This window comes from Ornithodoros turicata, chromosome 4, assembly GCF_037126465.1.
Source record: "Ornithodoros turicata isolate Travis chromosome 4, ASM3712646v1, whole genome shotgun sequence".
In the NCBI taxonomy this organism is placed as follows: domain Eukaryota; kingdom Metazoa; phylum Arthropoda; class Arachnida; order Ixodida; family Argasidae; genus Ornithodoros; species Ornithodoros turicata.
The window spans coordinates 38535687-38552534 of NC_088204.1; the positions used below are offsets into that span (position 1 = coordinate 38535687).

A 16848-nucleotide genomic window follows, 5' to 3' on the forward strand; every position below is an offset into this window, starting at 1 on the left:
TTTATCCCTAAATGAATGAAACTGAATTACTATAAAACATCTCACTGGGCCTGCTATAGTGTGCTTTAAAGTGTAATACGCTTGGTTAAAACGTTTTTCAGGTAAATGTAAATGGCTACCTATGTCATTATCTCGGTTGAAAGGGGCGATGAAGTGCTTAACCATTTTCAGGGCAGAAGGGCAAATCTTTCTCATTTTCGATTCCACAGTCCTGAAACTCAAGTTTACGGTCAAAAACAGTTTAAGTTCCTACATCTTTTGTTCATCGACAAGGGTGCGCATCACTGTTAAAAAAACCTGTTCTTCTATTTACATCAGGAAGAGAGCGGCCGATATTTCAAACAGAGGGTGTTGTTCTTTTGGGCACTGTCCTCAGCATTCGCATGGTACTTAAAGGGTTAGAGATGACATGTTAAAGGGTTCATGGGTATTGTAGGTCAGGAGCTCAGTGGAAAGGAAATATCCTGTCCTTTACGACAGAGGTGAACAAACTGCACCCGTGAGGTGCTTTGTTGGGGTGTATGTGGCGTACATCTCTACAACCAGAGCTGATTAGAAAGACTCAAAGTTCGTAATAAAGAGCATGGACAACGGGACAAAACGGAATGACAAGCAGACATGGTCAAACATTTCAAACGATAAGAAGGTTAGCGGTTACGTGGGTGACCTCTGCATGAATGGATTTTCCCGATCCACCGAGCTGTCGATCCACAATACCCTTTAGCACGTCATCTCTAAGCCTTTAAATGCCAGGGCCAATGACGGGGACGGTACCCAGAAGAAGAACAGTCTATGTTTAAAATATTGGCGCCTCTCATCTTGAGCCTCTTTGGTTAACATTTGAACACCGATTCGCTGGGCCTTTCAATGTTCATCCGATCAGTTATTCTCAGTCAAAATTTTTAAAAAGAACCCCACAAAATCTGCATTGAAGGTAGCCTTGTCGGGGATTTGCATGCATGAGATGAATATCAGTTTTCGGTTGCAAGTGTCGAAATTTTGTGAATCAGGTTACCCAGATCAAGTGGTGTGCAGTGTTAGCTTGGCTCTCTTTAGGAAGCTTGGAAGCAGCGTTTGCCCTGCGGCACAATATAAAGGGGCAGTTACTATTCCATATTTGCACAGAGTAAAGACAGTGGCAATTTTGTTTGATGTGCCAGTGGTTTCTGAGGGAAGCGAAAGCTAAAACCCTCGATCCCGGTAACTAAACCTCATGTTGCAGAGTATCCTGCCAGATCAAGTATAAAGTGACTTTAGCGGAGTGTAAAACAGTGTGCATTCTGTTATCACGTGGAAGTTCTCATATCCAACAGACCTCAAGATGTGTCGACCCTTGATAACGAGAGCACTTGTACATCATAGAGGCAAGGCAGCGGACACTTTCCGAACGCATTTTGGCTTATGGCTGCAAGGTAAGTGTTGAACATGCTAAGATGATGGGCAGATACAGGGAGAGGAGGGCAGGGGAAATTTTTCAGTCTTTTTCGATAGGTGAGGAACAGGAAAAGTGAGTTAGCATTGCATTATATAAAAGCACTTATGTGAGTTGACTTAATCTTTGTTGACAGTGTGTGCTGTGTGTGCAGGACTGAAACGATAGTGGATGAGGCAGAAAAACATAGGACAAATGCAACACAGGCCTCACGATGGCCAGTTGCATACTTCAATTGCCATAATTCAATTGAAGTATGTGTTGCTTTTGTGTTGCTGTGCCTTCCTAGCACTTTTTGATATTCAGAAAGTAAATTAAACAAACCAAGTACACCACATTCCATTTTTATTGCATTGTGTTCCTTGAAGCAACAAATAGTCTGCACACATTCATACACAAACACAAAGAGCACGGCACAACCAAGCTTGTTCTTTCACTGTCCCATCCACACAACAATAGCATATAGGGGTCCACAAAATAATTTACTGAGCAATATTCACTGGTGCCACGTCGGTGCAACCTATCACTCATACTCCAAGATTTGCTTGTGATAAAACAGGAGGTAGCTGAAACGGAACGAAAGGAGAAAAAGTGAGAGCAATGTATTTGGAGGACACAACAGCTTTTTGTATTCATATTTTTGATCAAGGATTCAAGTAAAAATGCAGTGCAGTTCTAAATTTGTGCCTGAGATTACACAAAACGGCTGCATACAAAAACCTTTTTCAGGCAGATTTGCTATGGCCTTTGACATGGGCCACTCTTTTAAAAATACACAATATATCCCTGTCCTATTAGGATTTCACGCAGGTTACGGTTTGTTTAGCTGTTTCGTGTAAAAAATTAACTACACATGGCGAGGGTACCATGACTACACGTAAGGTTCAGTTCAGGTTATGTGGTGAAGTGCCAGTGTTTGCTGCATACAGGGAAATACCTTTCTTGCTGAGATGTTGGGATCACAAATAGACGTATTGCTGCCTGAGCAAGAATTGTGGAAGAAAATCAGTAAACTTGCAAAAATGGCAGGTCCAAATACATGCATATCATAAGTAAACAAAACTCAATATTGAAATCCATACTGGCATACGACTCAATGATTCATAACTGTCCTTAGCCTGCTATGTTTAATTAAATCTATACCTAGATGTCACCAAGGACACTTACAGAATGGCATAAATGCAGGCTAGCTGGTGGATAAATTCCATGATAGGCAAGCCTGAGCGATGGGCAAGACACGTAAACAAACACGTTTCTGGTACGTTTCCAGTCTCACGCTGGCATTGCAATAAGTCATCTTTTGGAATTGCTGAATTTGTATTTCGATTCTAATGTAACTTGCATAGATGGCATTTTATACACCCAAAAGGATGGTTTCATAGGTTTGTCTGTTGCACCGTTCTTATCTGAAATCTATTTAGGTTGCCTCGATTCTCATTTAAGTGCTTTTGTAAATTCGTGTTTGCCTGACACTGTTTTGGTGGCTAGATACGTCGATGATCTGATATTTATGTCTCGTTCCCGCTCCTGCTTGGTAGAACTGCAACGTGTGGCTCGTGAATCGGCCCCTGAATTAACATTTACGGAAGAGCATCCTACAGACGGGAAGTTCAAGTTTTGAAGCGTGCACACTGTGCTCTCGACCTTCGAAGCAAGATCGAAGTTATTAACAATTTTGAGAGTGGTTGCTACACAAAAATGGCGCTTGCTATGAAATTAGGGATGCCAAAAAGCATACTAACAAGAACTCTCAGCGAAAAGGAGAAGCTGTGTGATGCCTTTAGTGCTTCATGATTTGGACCGCAAAGAAAAAGACTTGCACTCGTTGACTACAAAGAGCTTGAAAAATGTGTTCTACTGTGGATAGAGCATGCCCAAAATTAGAATATCCCAATGAATGGGCCGATTGTTAGTGTGAAGGTAGAACATCTCAATGAGTAGTAGAATAAAGTTGAAAATTGTGTGCGTATTCCTTGTCTTTGATGCAGTAATGTGCATGAAAGCTGCTTACAGCTTCTGCCACTCATGGAAATTTCACCATTTAAGACCTCACACACAACTCAGTAAACGGAACACCTCATAAACGGAACAGATTTTCCTGTTCCCTTGAGGTTTTGTGTAAAGAGATTCCAATGTACAAGCAAATAGTTCAATATGGTGAGAACTTGAAGGGACAAGACAACAACACAGACAAAGTCGTTCCTTTCGTCTTGCCCCAGTTGTGGACCCGTTTTCGACCATGTCGTTGTTCTAGTTAAACACCCTTCCCTGCTTGGATGGGAGATTGTTGAGACTCCGTTCATCGCATGTTCTCCTGTCATCATACAAGCCCCATCTGAACTCGCTTTTGTATCCAGGGACTCCCCAGACTAGCATTGTGCCTTTCAAAGAAACTCAGTTGCTGGGTGAAAGCTCTCTGTGTCTGTTATCTCATCACTTCGCATTCTCGCCATGTTGAGTTGTAACCAACATCTTCTAATCTCCAAACAAAATAGTGCTACGTAGAGAGCTATTCCACAATATATAGTTTGTAACGCCGTATTTGCATGAGCAAATAACATAACTACTGTCATATTCCAACTGCCAATGAATTCCTCGCTTTCGACGTTTGACTTACTCTATACATAGTATACTCCAATCCCATTACGGACTTGTACAAATATCGATGAACATAGCAGGAGCAGGCAAGCTAGCTGGTGTTGAATTGATATTAACATTGCCTTGAGTTTGAGGGGAAAAACACAGGACGAGATAAACAGATAGACTCACGAGTCTATCTGTTCATCTCGTCCTGTGTTTTTCCCCTCAAACTCAAGGCAATGTTAATACCAATTGTACAAATACTTTGGTGTCTATCTTTCTGCTAACCTAAACTGGAATAACTACACGGAGTATATCATTATAAATGCCAACAAATGACTTGGGTATATCAGACATAACTTAAAGGTGGCCCCATTGCATTTAAAACTGCTAACAAATATTTCTCTGGTACGCCCTAAGTCATTCAAAATCGAGCAGTTCATTTGGTAACTAACAATTCTCATATGCCACATCAGTTACAGCTCTAAAGGTACGCTGTAATCTTGCACTCTTACAACATCGTCGCTACACTGGCAAGTTACCACTTCACCATCGCTTGTTCCACACACTATCGGCTAATCAGTCCCCATCTCTCGTTCAGAAGTCATGCTCCCCCATATCGATCACCCTAACAAGGTCAAGCGGCTTAACTGAAGTACAAATAGAAGTAAACAGTACGCTAGAAAGATTCAAAATATGGACTCAGTACAATTCAGTAAGTATCAATGTAAGAAAAATAAAGGCAATGTTTTTTGACAAAATGGTATAAATGCAGGCTAGCTGGTGGATTAACTCCATAATGTTTTTGCAATAATGGCAATGTTTAATGACAATGTTTATTGGCAATGTTTTTTAGACCCAAGGACAAGGTATTGAAGGAAGGTGCCAATATTCTCTATGCTGGTAGACAAATTAAAAAGGTATCCTCGTTTAAAACATTAGGAGGAACATTTACTGAAAACTTAACTTGAAATATGTATGCAAACTATATTCTTAGGAAACTTGCAGCAGTAATGGGACATTGAGCAAGTATTGACAATTATTTTATGGAAAAAGTGTGGTTACAGATATACAGTCGAACCTCGTTGCAACGAAACGCGATACAACGAAATTCGCGCTAGAACGAAAAAAATTTCGTTCCCCTTCAGACCTTCATAGAAACCAATGTATTTCAAACCTCCTTGCAACGAAACAATTTCTAACCGGCGTCTCGGTACAACGAAAAAAAATTCCTGGAAAACTCGCATTCCAAGCCAATGTACCCACTTTTAGGGGAGACGGAGAAAATGAAAAACCAGTTCGTCGCCAGTGCGACCAAGGGAACGACATGCGTGGATGTAGGTCACAGATGGGTCTGTTTTCTCTGAACAGCATCTCCCCAGCATTTCTACTATGGGGCCCCTAAAAGGGAGAAAAACGGGTTACTGGCTGCAAAAGGCAACGGGGTTTTCCACTCGCGAACCAATCAGAGTGTGTGCCTGTATCGCCGTCTCCAACCTAACGGGAAGCGCAGCGACAAACACGCTGACGCTGTGCACCGCATTCATTAGAGCTGTTCTCGTCGGTCACTTGTTTCCACCCCTGCCGTCATGGACAGAGGACAACAAAAAAGAAAGGTGATCTCACTCAACGAGAAGGTGGACATGATTGAAGCAGTATCGTCGGGAAGGAAGAAGCTTGACGTGGCAAGGGATTTCGGCGTTTCACCGAGCACGCTCTCTACGATCCTAAAGAACAAGGAGAACATCTTGAAGGCGAAGAACTCCGGACCCAGTTCTCAGCGAAAAAGGCTGAAGTGTTCGCCTTATGAAGAAGTAGAGAAGGCTCTCTACATGTGGTTCCTGGACATACGAGCAAGAAACATCCCGGTGAGTGGCGCTACGTTGCAACAGAAAGCAAAAGAATATGCTTCCATCCTCGGATGTGACGATTTTAAAGGCAGTTCCGGATGGCTGCAGAGGTTCAAGAATCGTCATGACGTCGTTGGAAAAACTCTCAGCGGAGAGAGTAGGTCGGTAGACCAAGGCGATGCCAGTGAGTGGATATCGACCCATGCCTCTGACATCTTGGCAAGGTTTGATGTAAAAGACATCTACAATGCGGATGAAACCGGTTTGTTCTATCAGATGCTCCCTAACAAAACTCTGGATGTCAAAGGAGATCGCTGCCATGGCGGCAAACAGAGCAAACAGCGGCTCACCGTCCTGCTGTGTGCAAACATGGATGGGACGGACAAGCGGGTACCGTTGGTCATTGGCAAAAGCGCAAAACCGCGATGCTTCAAAGGACACTCGATTCTTCCTATGAAGTATGCTTCGAACACCAAAGCGTGGATGACGAGGGCCATTTTCAGTGACTGGCTGAAAGAGTTCAATGAGGAAATGCGCAGGAAAGGACGGAAGATCTGCCTCCTCCTTGACAATTGCACAGCACATCACATCGTCGGATTGAACCTGACACATATCGAGCTCAGGTTTTTCCCTGCAAACTCTACTTCTCTGCTGCAGCCCCTTGACCAGGGAGTGATACGCAGTGTGAAGTGTGCGTACCGGGAGCGGCTCATACAAAGGCTGCTGCTGAACCTGCGTCTCCAGGTCGAGACAAAAGTGGACATCTACGTAGCCATGGAGATGCTCTCTGCAGCGTGGACAGCAACTCAACCAAGCACCGTTGCCAACTGCTTTCGTCATGCAGGGTTCAAGCAATGCGAAAGCAGCGAGGCCGCTCAAGAGTGTGACACGCTGAGCAGTGTTGCTGATGCATGGCAGGCCCTGCGCGAGCGGGGCGGTGTGCGGGACGATATTGAACTCGAAGACTTCATTGACATGGATCAGGATGTCGTCGCCACCGAAGAATTAGCGGAACGTGACATCGTCGACAGCGTTCGTGAGGAAGGTGCAGTCGAGTGTTGTGATGACGACGATCACGACGTGGAGCTTTCTGTACCAACACAGCGTGAAGTGCTCGACGCCATTGATGTTCTCAGGCGGTTCGCAGGCGCCCAAGACAACTTGGAAAAGGCCATGGAGGCTGTGTCAGTATACGAAAGGCATGTGATGCCCTGTCTAGTACGCGCAACCCAAAGCAAAATAACAGATTTTTTTGTGTCCAAATAAACTGTTCAGAATATTGTGCCTTGTTATTCTGCTGCATATATTCGCACAAACGGAGCAAGGAATCTGCATGTGCGCCCTAACCAGTAACTTTGCAATGATTCACGCGTGAGGTAGCCAGATTACTATAGTTTTTTTTTTGTCATTTTCGATGCTACGAAATGTTCGATATAACGAAAAAAATGTCGTTCCCCTTCAGTTTCGTTATATCGAGGTTCGACTGTATATTGCATTATTTTACTCGTGGTACAATTACAGTGGAATCTCACTAAACGGAAATCTCTTAAACGGAATTACTGCTTTAACGGAACAACAGCCGCAAGGTTGTTTGTATTCTTATTTATGCAGTGCAAAAATTTTCCAGTTAAATGGAACGAACATTTTTACACCACTGGTTAAACGGGACAGAAAATGCAACTGCCTTAACATTTCAAAGCATCGTTGCTACATCGCAGCTTGCGCTCTCCACTTCCAGTACGGCCATGATTAGGATTATTACGTTAACAGTAGTAAATGCCATTTCCAATGGCATCGCAGAAGGGTGCACATCATGCACATCGAAGTGAACAATTTTGAGAGCGGTTGTTACACAAAAACATCGCTTGCGATGAAGTAAGGGATGCCGAAAAGTATGCTAGTAAGAACTCTTAGCGAAAAGGATAAGCTACGTGATGCCTTTAGTGCTTCCTGATTTGGACTGCAAAGAAAAAAAGCCTTCGACTCGGTGACTACGACGAGCTTCAAAAATGCTTGCTACTGTGGATAACGCGTGCCCAAAGTCAGAATATCCAATGAATGGGCCAACTGTTCGTGTAAAGGTGGAACATCTTAATGAGGACTAGAAGAAAGTTGAAGATTGTGCGTGTATTCCTTGTCTTTGATGCCGTAATGTGCATAAAGACTGCTTCTGCACTCCTGGAAATTACACCATTTAACATCTCACACACAACTCAGTAAATGGAACTCCTGATAAACGGAATAGATATTCCAGGTCCCTTGAGGTTCCATTTAAAGAGATTTCACTGTATTGTTTTTTAGTTTGGGGCACTGTCACAGTTGCAAGTATCAACCAGCAGTGTGTAATGCAAAAAAAAGAAAAGAAGAAAAGAAACACTTCGTGTGGGTGCTGATGTAGATGATCTTTCACATACAAACTTATTTGACAGATACAGAATTATTCCAATTTTGAAGTTTTATGACTACAAATTAGCCTTAAGGGGGTGCAACACCCTCCTGCCCCAATGGCATCCCTCATGCATTTTTAAAACTGCATAACTCTGCAACGAATTGCTCAATAGGCGATTTCAGATATTGCCCTTGTGCTCCGCACGGGGGCCCTCCGTCGCCCAAGTCACGCGCATCGTGCAATGCGTCGTGGGAAATGGTTTACATTCGTGCTCGTCTGCCTGTTGCTCGAAGGTGTGAGAGGTGAAGGAGAGAGAAAACCGAAACCGTTTGCGCTCTTCTTCTTCTCTCTGACTCATGAAAACTAAATCCCAAGGTGCAGCGGGGCTTTCGCAACGCGGCGCTCTCTGGTGGGCCATCCATGCAATTTCTGAAATCGTCTATTTGCATAAATAAGTCTTGAATGGAAGATCTCAATGAGTTCTAGTACTTAATTGTGCAAGAAATTCATCTTTTATTTTGGAAATTTTTCCGCAGACATCAGAAAGTGCATTTCCTGCTTCCTTCAATTTTGTTGGCCGGTCACAAAATAAATGGACCTGAGGTGAGAATTTTAATCCCCTTAATTACTAGAAAAATGTGTCTAAAATCGATGTTTCCAAAAGATTTTGTTTATGTCGAAGCATAGAGTTGCTACACGGATTCTTGTGAGCAGTGGTTAGCCGATGCTGACCCGCTGGGATTTTGGCTGTGCACAGTGGTGCCATCTGTCCGCATGCCAGATATGATGACAGAATACAGTCACAGTGAGAAAAACCGGATATGTTGTCACAATCTGTCTTTTGGAATGTGATAATGAATGGAGCGTAGACACGCAGCTGTTTGCTCATTATCTCAGAATCCTTCGTTCCGTGCTTTTGCTCCTAATCGACAGTCACGGTTTTTCGCAGTGGGTAGCAGGAAACCTGCCGTCTGCGGTGGGTGTTCGCTGTCTGTGGAAAACGGAAGAGACGCAAAGAACAAGCCCTGAACTTCTACAGGAGAAGACAGCTGGATAATATTTCGGTAGTACCAGACTCTTGCGAATCAAACAATCTCTCATCGAGAGCTAGCTCAAGCGTCAGTATGCAAGATGTGTCTCCAGGAACGTCCATAAACGAACCCTGTGTTGTTGAAGGGTGAAGAATTATGGACTATGTGCACTTGTTCAACAGATTTCAAGCACTGGGAATCCGGAGTCTGCTCAGCTGCACACTTGCGGACATGGAGGTAGCGTCAGAGAACAGAAATGGATTGGGGAGCGAAATTACGCTGCAATGCAAAATGTGCTCCCTGAAGGTCGTTGTAGATATTGAGGGCCCACCAGATAGCATGTCAGATCGTATGGAAGTGAACACAGCAGCTGTTTTTTGGGGTGCTATCCATTGGGGTTGGGTATACCTTGAATGGTTCTATAATGACTAGCTCCTTCCAGAGCTCGTTGACCCCCACATACCCCGCAGTATGCCAGTCAGGGGACCCTGACTACAAGAAGAAATACAAAATGCATGAGAAGTCTTTGTAGTGCAACACTTTCGTCAAACTATGTATTAAATACTACAGTGGTACATGTACTACAATTCCCTTTTTTGTGACACAGCTCTCTTTTGCTGTGTTTGCAGTTGACCCCAATGCCCCATTGGGGCATCATCTAATCATCATCTAATCCAAGTTGTCGGACTCTGTGGCAGAAGCCTCTGCTCTGCCTGTGGTGTCATATGAGGAGGAATATGAGCACATTGCCGTGGAGCGTGTACTGCGTCACACACAAGGACACAGTACGCTAGCTGGCTTATCACAAGAAGCCTGATTCCTGTATGTTTGTGTGTCCATGGCGCACCTGGTGTCCACTGGGCACTGGTTATTGCGGAAGCTTATCTCTTGTATTCACCTTTTAGACTTCCAGAACCACCAGAACCCTTGTGCGAACAGACTCAGCTCAGCCACAGCTGTGACACTCTGATTCTCATAATCAGCTGTTTGTTTTTTATACACATATTTGAGCTCTTCTTAGTCGGTATGCCGCTTAACCTAAATATGTGCATCCTGCACGACGCTGTAGTTGGTCAGCTTATTGCCCAATCCCATTTGTGTGCAGCAGTTGTATCCTGTTATAGACAGCCCTTAAACGTTATATTGTCTTGAACTGTCCTGGTAGATTAGGACATGCTGTATGAGGGATGTGTGAGTTTCGGTGAAACAACACAGCGTTCGCATGCCCGCTATGTTTTCTTTTCATGGGATAAAATTCTGCAGGGAACAGTGACATTAATGTGCCACAGTTGACAGTTCTAAAATTTCGATGTTGTTCTGCGTTCTGTGTACTAAAACATCTGGCAGCGAACAGTTGGGCTGACAGTTAAAATATTGGTGTAGAAGATGGCGTAGAACTTGGCATAGAACTTTGCTTACATCAAGTCGCCCTTCTCCAGGTGAGGAAACAAAGGGACTTGTTCCAAGGATGATGGCCGGTGGTCAGCGTCCGTGTCTCATTGGTCACAATTTGTGCACTGAGCTCGTGTGAGAAAATCCAGTGCACAACTGTTGATGCATGGCACCTCGTTGCAAGAGCATGTGGCTATCAAGTTCTCCGGTTTTTACAGCCTGCCTTTGCTGCTCACCGATGGCAACCAGCAACCTCGTGCCCAACGCCCCCGCGCGCTGTACAATCCATCTCAAGCACTGTACCACTGGTACTGTGCTCGTGAAGATAACTGCCGCCGCTGTCATATGCAACTTCATTCCCGTCTTTTTAGACTTTATGTACAAATATGAGTACCGGACTGTGGCGTCGGTGTAAATGAGTTGACAACACCACTGTCAACTATACGGAGACACCCATCACTGTTCAGGTCATCAGATGCCGTCAAGGCATGCCATGAAAGATCGCACTGCCGACTATACAACTTGGCTCATCTTTACCAATCACACTGAACTCAAAATACAGCTTTAGATGTGCCAGTGACAAAGCACCATGATGTCGTAGAACAGACCACAATAATTTTCAGGACAGTGCACTGATGATCTGGGGCTGACGATGGTGCAGTAATTTTCCTGTTCACGAAATGATTCCGACGATTCCGAATACACAGAAGCACATGTGCGCTTGCCACGAATTTGTTCATGAATTCATTGGGACATCCCCAAGCCATACCACTCCATTGCTTTCTCAATAGGCCAGTGACTGTGTTTCAAATTCATGTAGAAGGCAATTAAAAACCCCCAGTGCTGGATAGGAAAAGAACCAACACTGATTTTGATTCTCCGTCCTTGTCCTACCCAGCACTGGGGGCTTTTACCCCCAGTGCTGGGCAGTGCTTTTAAATGAAGAATGATTCTAAGCACGGGGATTCCGTGCACGATAATAAGGTGCGCGACTCCTCCATCATCGTCCTTAACCCCCCCGCATACGTCATGGCTGTGCTTCAAGACGATGTGGAAGCTGGATGGGTCGTTTGATGAACGTGCTTGGAAGATGTCCTAAGTGTACACTAAGTGTACAAAGGAGCTGTGGTATTTACATTGGTGTAGGATGAATTACAGTAGTCAAGTTTTAAAATATATAGTGCCATCTATATTTAACCAATTTATCAATGTCTACTTTGATCCCATTTTACGTAACCAAAACAGAACTCTTCATTTTTCATGCGATAAACAGCTGGACGGGTCCACGCAAAACAATCCAACAGCCCTGCTCGGCCCTCTCAAAACCATCACAAGCTTTTGCTATCTTTTTCTTTTTTGCAGTTCGTAATAGTATGATACGACATACCACAAAACATTTCTTCACAGACCTCAATGTGTGGGTGCCAGACATGTACAAAGGTCTCAGTAGTGGGAAAAACCATGCCCTGCGTGAACGGCAGCTGTGGCCCATAGAAAGCACCCAGAAATGTGCTGTTTTCTTTCATGTACAGAGGAAACCATGCTCTACATAGTGTCACAAATCACAATTGTAAAGCTGTAATCGGTTCTGGTGTACATAGGACGGAAGTGTGCATAGGCAGGAAGTATGCACAGGCTGGAAGGTGTACACCTCCTATTTCAGGATTTTTTGTGGAAAATCAAACCATTACATTTTAACGAATATTTTTTTGCTAAAAGATCTCATGGAATACTTCAACAGGAAAAATTGCAAGACACATAACTTTCGTAGTCATTGCAGGAAAAACGGGGGAAGTATGCGATTTTTCCAAAATTTGCTACAATCAAGCGTAAAACACGCAATGAAAAGGTCGGAAGAGACGTCTGAAACCAATGCACTTTTACACAACGCATTTTCCTGTACAACATATAAAAAAAATCTTGAGGGTGTTTTTCCGTATAGGACAAAAAATATTGTTTTGGTAGCAGGAGTTATTACGGCCACAGTGACTTTCGTTGCATATATTAGGTGGGGTATTCTATCTTTGTTTCCTTGGATACTGGTTTAATTCTTTTTATTTCCAATTTTTTCTGGTCTGGTTGAGTTTCAATGTGCAAGCAGTATCCTGTGGCACAGACTTCTGAAAGGACATGTCGCTACAATGCAGCACTCAGACGGGACGTAGGACGGTTAAAACAAGGAGACAAACGTATCTGCAGATTCTCAACTGACAGGAATTTATCTGCGCTGTTTTAACCACCCTTCGTCCCGTCTGAGTGCTGCATTGTAGCGACATGAACTATCACCAACTCCCCCTCTTCCTCCCTTCGTTCTGAAAGGACCACAGTGCTCTTTTTCTTTTCTTTTTGTAGCATATCGCGCATATTGCAATCCTGTAGGAAGGGAGTTGCCTCAGGCAACCTCCTGAGGCAACTCCCTTCCTACATCTCTACTGGTTCGCTGGATTTCAACCCATCTATATTGCAATCCTGGGTGGTTAAGTTTATGGCCTTGTTTCCGGTGTGCAGGGTGCTGGCGAAGGAGATTGGGGATTAGCGCTGATGGCCAGGTCTAAGTAATACTTGTTGTCGTGTGAGTTAAAGCCCTCTGCTAATGAGCTTTCTGACATCCGCATCCAACACGCATCCACATACAACGCATCCGCATCCGATTTGCATCCGCTATGGTGACTAACTTCTACACCACGCCCGAATTAAGAAAAAACTGCACCCGAATCGAAGAAAGAGTAAACTCTTTCTTTGATGCACTTTTGCCGTTTGCAGTGGGAGCATTAGGAGCGTGGTCTTGGTATGATGAACAATCAACGTGACACTGACGATAGTAACGAAACTGATCTGCAAGTTTAGCAAGTAGTTCAAAACCAGAGTTTCCCTTTACATCCGCTCCTATGAAGACATTGTAAAGAAGATAATTCTAGTGCCCATGACTTACCCTTCAGAATCTAGAACATCCTGCACAGTTGCTCTTGTGATAAGGTGGTCATCACACTTGAACCACCGGTCACGGTGTTGACGAACGTACGCTGTGTAGTGTCCTGTTTCTATTGTACCACTGTGGTTGACTACAGCAAAGAGGCAGTACCTGAAAGCGACATCAGAAACACTAATAAAAAATGCTTATTTTGTAGGGAACAAAATGAAATAAACTGGTATCCTGGGAGGTCACACAACACAAATGAGGAAGACAATGGAAGTACACATCAGCTCAACCATTGCAAGAAGGAATTTACTAACCCACTGCACATTGTCTGGAAAATTGGAAGCAAGCATTCTTTTTTGCCATATCAAAGAAAGCAAACTTTAGAATCCGCAGTGTATGGTGAACACATATATAAATCCCGAAAAGTGGCAGACTGGTGGAAAAAGCATCATACTAGATATCACGTGCCTGCCCTGTATAATGTGACAAGGTCCATACGTATTAAATGGGAATCTCACTGAATGAAACATTACAACATAAATGAAGCATGGCTGTCAAGAATAACAGTAGCTTGTGTCAGCACACTGCATGCTCATGCAACATTTAAATGGGCCAGATGGTAGTGACCGCGCACATGGATGGCACGAAGCACACAGGATAAGAGAGTGATTCTCTGCTGTGTATGTACTTCTCTCATATGCTGCATGCTCCAAATGTGCTTGTAATTTTGCCCTTCGACTGAACTACAGTGATCCAGGCCCAATTGGCACATCCCTGGACCACAATCAGGGTAGTCAGGTTTTCTGCGTCTACCATTTTAATACAGTAATGCTCGCCCTTGACATTTCTACGTATTCTATGGACTGTTAAGTGGTACCTCTCTGCATGGATACTCACTCATGACTGACGTGTTAATTTTCTTACTGCAATGTTTTCTTTGATGCACAACATACAGGGTGCTTCACCTAGCATGTTATTAATTCCTCTAAAAACTGAGAAAGGGGTGGGCAACGGTATTTATCGTCAGTGAACTTTTGCCACAACTTGCATTGGTTTTAATTATCTTTTTTTTTTTTGTGTGCAAAATTCAATTTTCAGCATTAAACTCGAAATTTTGCTAAGTTAAGGCAACCTTCTTTTGCCATAAATACACAGCCCATGTAAGAAATGCCAACCCAAACGCACAACGTGCTGGCCGCCCTCATTTCGCAGTCATGAATTGCGCTGAGAGGAACCGCCCCTCTCAGGATCACACCTCACCCAAAATGCAAGAAGCATGTTTTATTTATTTATTTTCCACCCAAAAATATGCTTTGGCACCCAACATTGCTCAACTTGATGGTATTTCGCAGCTCCTGAAACAAAACCAATTTTGTCCTTCCATTTTCAAAAAACATATGACCTAAAAACACGAGGGTCTAGGTATTATGCTCACAATTATCAGTCGATAGTCAAATATATGGTGAACCTTTATGCAACTTCCACAATGCTTATTATATTGTAATACGGCTTTCGCGATCCTCGTATACCTCGGATATATCTTGCTTCTCGAAAGAATTGCTACCATTAGAGTAAAAAAGCTTGAGGAGTGGCCTCAGTGCAGAGCAGCTGTGTGGAATATTCTTTGAATGCACTCAGTGTATAGATAGCAGCACCCATTAACTAGTCAGACACAGCAAGTGGTTGACTCACGATAGTTCAATGCAAGTACAATAGACTTGTGTGTAAGGTGGCCAAGTGCTAGCAGCAAAGCGCGTCATGTTGCAGCGGGAGCAGTGAATGAACATAAAGTTTTGGCAGATGATTAAACGGGTGTACGGTAATGAAGCTATGACTCGTCTGTGCATCTTCTAGTGGTGCTTCCAATCATCTGAGGAAGTCTTCATCACATCGACACAGTTCCTCTGCATGCTTCCAGCAAACACCTTCCAGGAGCATTTGCAGCGGTTGTTGTGATGCTGGCATAAGTACACATCATGCACGAGGGACATTGATGGACAAGGTACTTTGAGAATAGATGCATAAAATTCCACAAATAATAAGATGCATGCATTGACAATCAGTTTTGTCCTTGAACTTTTGGACCGCAGTAGTATATTGCATGTGTAATGTAAAAATAATCCCTGTCCATAGGTAAACACAGGGTATCTACTAAACTGTAGCCTTCAAATTCCCTGACTTTTCCAGGTTTTCGCCGACTATCTCAAGTGAATTCCCTGACCAAAACAAAAGAGAACTTGCTGCTTACTGCTACATTCTGATGCTGATCCTTCATAAAGGAAACCAGTTATCGAAAAATTAGTAAGACTGCCCCACTTTTCAGCCTCTGAGCTTGTTGTGTTGGCGTACTGCTACTCGCAGCAACGTTGCTGCATCGTGGCTGCTCACAGCCACTCATCAACACTTGCGCGATTCACTCTGCATCATGACGGCACTTGTCTGCAATATTCCCTGACTTCATGTGCCTCCTTGGCAAATTCTCTGACAACCTCCTGACCTTTTCAGTCACATCAAAATTCCTTGATAATTCCCTGTTTTTCAGGTTGGCACCCAGTGCACCAGTTCAAAATCTTGTTCAAAGTCTTACAGTTAAGAAACTGCAGCCTTTGACCCGAAGGTAAGAGATGCTTACTTTCATCCTTTGGTTTATACGAGGAATGTTCAATAATTTATCTACCTCAGTATAACAGAAAATAACGAGCAGTTTCAAGTCTGTGCATGCTGGGACATGCCTTTGGACGTTACATCGACGTCCCCAGGACAGGAAAATTGAGTCTATCACAGAGTTCCTGAGTCCAGAATGGAGTCCATGCAGTGGATACACAAGGTTCCCCCAACCCTAAAAAATTTCAAAGTTGAAAAATATGCTGCTCACAGTAACTGCTTGTTGTGACAATAAAGGACTTTTGCTGTTAGAATTCGCACTAGAGAAGAGACTGCCATAACAGGAGAAGCTTATGCTCATACAGGGTGTCTATGAAGTAGCAGCCTTCAAATTCCCTCACTTTTCCAAGTATTCACTGAATATTTCCAGTGCATTCCCTGCCCAAAACAAAAGGTAACTTGGTGCCTGCTGCTACATTTTGATGCAGATCCTTAATAGAACAGATCATTCATCGAGTATTAGTGAGGCTGCCCTACTATTCTGCCTCTGAGCTTGTCGTACTGGCAGAGTGCTACTTCCAGCAATGTTGCTGCGATGTGGCCGCTCAACAACTGATCGGCACTGAAGATTTGCTGTGCATCGAAATGCC

General features: G+C 43.6%; 1 protein-coding gene and 1 long non-coding RNA gene across 2 annotated transcripts in view; one reads left to right on the forward strand and one right to left on the reverse strand.

Moving 5' to 3' along the window:
* The first annotated feature begins 1384 nt into the window (after window positions 1-1384).
* On the forward strand, window positions 1385-16211 carry LOC135391448 (uncharacterized). Its single transcript, XR_010421951.1, has 4 exons — window positions 1385-1412; window positions 15449-15596; window positions 15782-15895; window positions 16137-16211. It is a non-coding gene; the product is annotated as an uncharacterized LOC135391448 (long non-coding RNA).
* LOC135391447 (ubiquitin carboxyl-terminal hydrolase 22-like) overlaps window positions 1761-16848 on the reverse strand; it is a 49214-nt gene continuing 34126 nt past the window's right edge. The window contains 2 exon segments of the mRNA XM_064621702.1: window positions 1761-1998; window positions 13607-13756. Coding sequence (XP_064477772.1) covers window positions 1956-1998; window positions 13607-13756 — 193 coding nt within the window. The 3' untranslated portion in view covers window positions 1761-1955.